A 6,328-nucleotide genomic window follows, 5' to 3' on the forward strand; every position below is an offset into this window, starting at 1 on the left:
AAATTTAAATAAAGAGCTTGTTAGATATCTAGAACTCTCAAAACTCAGTTTTAATTTGCAATACAAACAGCACAGAACATGACTAAAAATTAAGGAGGCACTGCAGTTATTTTCTAATTTCAAATTTCAGTAAGGCAAAATCTTAAGAAACAACTATTTAATGTATGGTCTTATTTCAACTTTCCGCATTTACCTTTGCTATCCCATTAAGTCTTCCTTGGAAGGAGGTGGGCATATAAATTATTTGTTCTTGCTGATACTTCATCAAGTAACAGAAAGTAAAATTAAAAAAGAAGTTGCATCCAGTAGAAGTCTATTTTTCAAATCTAACACTATAAAGGATTTAAAAAATAATGTTATTTAGGATATCCTTATTCCAAATCAGATTGTCCCAGAGAAAGCAAACGTGTTACATTTGTTATTTCTCCTAACGTGTTAATTTTAAAAAATGGGTTACAAAAATGAAGATCTTTACATTAAAATCTCAGTGAATACTGATTCCTGAAAAGCCAGTTGAAATGGAAATAATCAAGTTTCACAAAATAAATACACTGAAACAACTATAATAGTAACAACCTTTATTTAAAATATTCTTAATCTAGGAAGCTCATGGTACACGAGTTCCCAACTAATTATTAGCGTCAGAAACAAAGAAAATAAAACCAGAGAAAATCCTCTGTAGAAAAAATACACAAGGAACACTTCTACATGTGAAAACCAGCACAGTCTGGGCATCTGAGCATCCAAGAATCAGTCTCTACGTTGCCCCCTAGTGGACACCACTATCAACCTTGAGCTCTGACTTGCTCTTGTCATTCTTCACTGAGTAGATGAAATAAGTTAAGGTGTCTTTTTCATTCACTGGAATAGACCTAAAGTGGCAACCAACTATCTATAAAGAAAAAAAATGGAGGAAATTAAATTTTTGACATAACAGACTTCATACACTGGTGTTTTTCTAAAAGTGCTATGTGATGAAAGATTTCTTTTATAAATTTTAACAAAATTAACAAAACACCAACAGGACAAAAAGCACATAGGAATAAAAGATGCTTTGAACAAAAGACAGTTTGACTGCAAAGTACCCTCTGGCCCACTGAATTAAATATACACTGATTAGCTGTAGGTCTCCTTTTAAATTTTATAACTGGATCTAGCCGGGCATGGTGGCGCATGCCTGTAATCCCAGCACTCAGGAGGCTGAGGCAGGAGGATCGTTGCAAGTTCGAGACCAGGCTGGGCTACAAAGTGAACTCAAGGCCAGCCTGAACTGCATAGCGAGACTGTCTCAAAAAAATTGGATCTAGATTGTGAAGAGAGTATGTTTACTTTAAATATCAATGAGCTAAATCAGAAGGGTCCACATGCATAGTACTAGGAAGAATAAATATGAAGTTGCAAACATTTTGCATCTAAAAACATGAAATATAAACGTCTTCACTATTACAACCGTTCATTGATTCATTGGCAGTTATTCTTTGATTCATAAATTACAATCATTCATTGATTCATTGGCAGTATTCTTTGTAAAGGCTCCTTGAAATTTTTTCAGAAATCAAAATTATGAACAGAGGGCCAGGGATATAGCTCAGCGGCACAAGCACCTGCCTGGAAAGCACAAGGTCCTGAGTTCAATTCCAGATACCAAAAAAAAAAAAAAAAAAAGAGAAAAAAAAATTATGAATAGAAAAATGAACAGAAAAAGGTAAGAAAATTCACTGAAGACTATTTAATTGCTTCCCTCTTTTCTTAATTTTTTTTTTTTATACTTCAGACTGAACCTAGGGTCTTCCCACTGAGCTACACTCTAGCCTTTTTTTTTTGGCCCCTGAGACAGTGTCGCTAAGCAGCTAAACCGTCCAGGCTTGGCTGGACACTCCCAGATGCCGAGATTTCGGGTGTGTGCCATCATGCCAATTGCTTCCTTGTCTTTTCATTGTTTTAATCTCATAGGTGCACTGCCACTACCAACAGAAGACTAAACTGGGGTGGTGATGTGCACATCTAGAGTCTATATTTATTTAGAAAAGCAAAACACAAAAAACTGCAGTTGCAGTTCAGCATGGCGGCACACATCTATAAGCTCAGCATTCTTTGAAGGCAGGAGGCTGACAAATTTAAGCCCAGCCTGGGCAACTTAGCAATTTAGTGAGACCCCGTCTCAAAATTTAAAAAATAAAATAAAATAAAATAAAATAAAATAAAAAGGGTTGTGAATGTAGCTCAGTGTGAAGGTTCTAGGTTGAACCACTAGTACTGAAAAGAAAAAAAGGCTTGAGAATAAAATAATCGTTTTCATTTAAAATAATCAGTTCTTTGATTCTCATTTGTTGGAGAGCAAAGGTGATTTTATTCCAGTAGTGTCTGATACACTTCATCATGGTAGGCAATATGCACATAGTTACATGGTGCACAATTCAAAAAGGACCAGGTCTTTTAAATAATATTTAAAGAAAAATTATATCTTTGTTACCCAGGCAAGAAATGGAAAAGAAATTCTGGCTGAAGAATATATTGGATTTTAAAAACGTTATGGAGCATTCTGCCAAAAAATTGTAACTTCTTTATTTTTTTGGATTCACTCTGCAGTTCAAGTCAGTCTTGAACTTGCTATATACCCCTGGCTGGTCTCAAACTTGTGATCCTCTTGCCTTAGCCTCTTGAGTGCTGGCATTACAGGTGTGTCCCGCCTCAGCAGCTATCTTTCATCTTATTTTATTTTACAGGTACATTTTTTAAGAATACGAGAAAACTGATTTATGCATTCACATTTTTATTCTGTAAAGTTAAATTGTTTATTTTAAATATAATTAAAATAGAAATACGTAAATCTACAAACACCCTAGTAACATGCACAGATGTTTTTGATTCTTTTACTTGCTGAGAACACACATACACATAACAAGTTAAGCTTTAAAACCTAAACAAAGGACCACAAGCCTTATGTAAAAGCAGAATATAAGTAAAAGCTTGCATATGAAAATACTTTTAGGGGCTCACTTATAGGCCTATTCTAGGAGAAACTTAAAAAAATTCTAATAAAGACATGGAAGCTAATTTGTTATGTCAATGAGGTGTTCAATAAATATTTACTAGTTAAACGGAATTTCAACATTTTGAAAACTATTCTTAGAAGATGCTATACACAAGTTAAATACAATCTATGAAGTAGTCATTACATAAAGAAATTTCCTAAGTGGTAGACAAATGTTTTTAGGTAACTTGATTCTTCAACAGATTTTCTTTCCCTCATTTTTTTTCTATTTTTCTTGTTTGGTATACTGGAGATTGAGCCCCAGGCCTACATCCCCAACCCCCTTTTTTATTTTTTGTTTTGAAACAGAGTTTTAGTAAGTCCCTACTGCCCAGGCTGGGCTCAAAGTTGTGATCCTCCTGCCTCAACCCTCCCCAAGCCTGGAATTATACACGTATGCCACTTTTAGTTTCAGATATATGCTACCTTAACAAATTTTATTAGCATTTAATGACCCCTTGTTTGTGTGAACAAGTTCATTTAAAGTTTAAATAGCTTAAAACTCATATTTACCTCAACAAGTTGTGCTTTATTAAGTCCTGGTCTGGTTGGTAGCTTGAAGTGTCTTTTGTATCTCCTAAGTGTATTTACTTGTAATTGGTATAAATCAACCTAGAAAATATAAACATATATGAATTAGTTCACATAATTTGTTGAAAATTTGTCAGATATGTATAATAGCAAACATTTCAATTTCAGCAAAATAAAAATTTCATTGTTTAAAAAGCCTTTTATAGCTGGGCGTGGTGGCACATGCCTGTAATCCCAGCACTCAGGGAGGCTGAGGCAGGACGCTCCTTGCAAGTTAGAGACCAGCCTGGGCTACAAAGGGAGCTCGAGGCCAGCCTGAACTGCACAGGGAGACCCTGTCTCAAAAAGACAAAAAAAAAAAAAAACAAAAAAAACCTTATATAATAAAACCTAGAAATTATTAAACATTTTAATTTTTGTGGGCAGGTATAAACTAGGAGCAAAAGCAAGGAAGTTATTTGACCACAAACCTAAAGAATTCAAATTCTAAAAATTGAAACTGTATGTGTTTTGTTTTTTTTTTTTTTTTTTTTGAGACAGGGTCTCACTATGTAGTTCAGGCTGGTCTTGAACTCATAGCCCAAGCTGGCCTCAAATTTGGAGCGCTCTTCCTGTCTCAGCCTCTTGAATACTGGGATTACAGCATGCATCAGGGCGCCCAGATCACAATTAAAATTGTAGTATTTAAATTGTATAAACGAATATACCAACTGAAATTACGTAAAGGGATATTGACTATAAATTCGTTTTTCATTTCTAGATTTCTTAGATGCTTTAAACATTCAAAAAAAAATCTGTTGCTGTCTTTTTATAACGCTTTCAAAATGGAAAACCTATGATTTCCATCTAACATACAGAAGCGTTCCTCTACCTCTGGAGTATCGATATCCTGAACCGGGGAATCGCCGCCGTCGTCATCACTGCCTTTCCTCTTCCTTCGGTTTCGAACACTCTGAATCAAGTTTTTATGATAATCACAGATGTAAAGATGCCTTGCCTGAAACAGAACAAGCGCACAGACTGCTTATGAGTACAGTGAAAATGTGTCTCTTTACTAGTAAAGTGCGTAAGTCACAGCGAATTATGAACAGTAAGTTAAAGCAGGTCATTGTGAAGACAATGGCACGTTTCTTCCTACTCCAAATCCTGCACCCAGTTAGGTGACAGAGCCAGGAGGGTAGGGTGGGCGGGGCCCCGGAGGAAGGGGTGGTACCTGCTCGGGGAGGGCCGCAGAGGAGGAGAAAGAGAAATTCCAACCCTCTCGGTTTTGTCGTCAACTTGCAGTGTGGCTGACCTGAATTAGTTCACGCTAGGTTTTTACCTGACAAGGAAAAGGACAACGCTGCCCACCATTTTGCTGTTCCATAGTATTTTCTCTAAAGAAATATTTTAAAAAGTTCTTTTTAGTAGAGTATGCTTTCTAATTTAATACTCAAATATATTCCTCATACCAACTCTCCACTTTTACATATGACCTACTGAATTTATATCACAACTACATTTAAATTTCAGTTACTAGTTTTTCCGAGTACTAAGTGAACGTATTTATCTGTACTACGTTTTTCCAATGAGAGCAATCTGAAATAATTCACCTTCACCTGAAAAGTTTCTCATGAGCAACACTGAAGGGCAGCTTAAACAAGCAAAGTGTCACAAATAAACTTTAAAAAAAAACTTTACACATACTGCCGAGAGCTTTACAGTGACATTAAATGTTGGGTTTCATATACTGACAGTTAACTCCTTTTCATAATACAAACAAGGGCTGATCTAATGGTTTTTGTTTTCTTTTTTGTTGTTGTTGTTTTTTTCTTTTTTCAAAATTCAGGACGTATTTTAGGCTGTATATCTTGTTATTCATCTGCTACCAGCCAGAGCTCCAAAAAGTAGTAAGGATTCTTTCTAAAAACCCTGCAGATGAGCCAAAAAAAAAAGGCCGTGCAAAAGGACGGAAAAAGAAATCCTGATGGCTGCCGCGCGGGCTGCAAACCGCAGGGGCTTACGCGCTCCCCACGCCAGCAGCTGCTGCCTAAGAGCTGACACGGCAGACACTGGAGCACCCGGCGCCCTGCAAGGCGGCGGCGAGCTCGGCTGCCCCTTCTCTCTCTCCCTCCCTCTCTCTCTCTCCTCTCTCTCGGGAGAAGGGGACAAAACACGGAAAAGAACAGATCTCCCCTCACTGCGGCGTAAGATCCCGCAGGACTCCACTTCCCCAGACGTGAGGCGCTACTACTCCCAGGGGCCAATAAACAGCTCCGGCAGCAAAACAAAGGCGCCTCCATTCCAGAAGGGGCTGCCGGGCTCCAGGCAAACTCCTCAGGCCCTCGGTGCGGCGGGCGGGCCCCTTTGTTCGGTCGGCAGGTCGCGCCCCGGAGGAAGGCGGAAGGGGGTGCCGCAGGGACGGGGCGGCGGGGTCGGGGCGGGGAGAGGACGGGAGCCGCGGCGCGTGCGGAGAGCCGGGGGCGGAGGGCGGAGTTGCCGCGACTTTGTTGTTTGCAAGCCCCGCCAGGACCCACGAGGAGTCCGCGCCGCGGCCGGCGCTGGGGACCCCGGGGCCCCGCCAACACCCCCGGCTTCGCCCGGCGGGGGCGGGCGGGGAGGGCGGTCCCGCCCGCACTTACGCTCTTGTCCAGCTCGATCTTCACCTTCTTCTGGGAGATGCTCTTCTGGATCCGCTTGCTGAAGCTGGCATTGCCCGCCGCCCGGCCGCACCGCTCTCCGTCCTCCCGCAGACAGCACAGCTGCCCGGGGCCCGGCCCGGCC

General features: G+C 40.0%; 1 protein-coding gene across 1 annotated transcript in view; it reads right to left on the reverse strand.

Annotated features, from left to right (window-relative positions):
• Positions 1 to 561: 561 nt before the first annotated feature.
• The window catches only part of Sap30 (Sin3A-associated protein, 30kDa), a gene marked incomplete in the record, with an annotated part of 6,244 nt that continues 477 nt past the window's right edge, over positions 562 to 6,328 (reverse strand). Inside the window, 4 exon segments of the mRNA XM_013513303.1 lie at positions 562 to 892; positions 3,548 to 3,646; positions 4,437 to 4,562; positions 6,187 to 6,328. Of these exon segments, the coding sequence (XP_013368757.1) occupies positions 770 to 892; positions 3,548 to 3,646; positions 4,437 to 4,562; positions 6,187 to 6,328 (490 nt within the window).

Source organism: Chinchilla lanigera, unplaced genomic scaffold, assembly GCF_000276665.1.
Source record: "Chinchilla lanigera isolate Chin_1 unplaced genomic scaffold, ChiLan1.0 scaffold00002, whole genome shotgun sequence".
In the NCBI taxonomy this organism is placed as follows: Eukaryota; Metazoa; Chordata; class Mammalia; order Rodentia; family Chinchillidae; genus Chinchilla; species Chinchilla lanigera.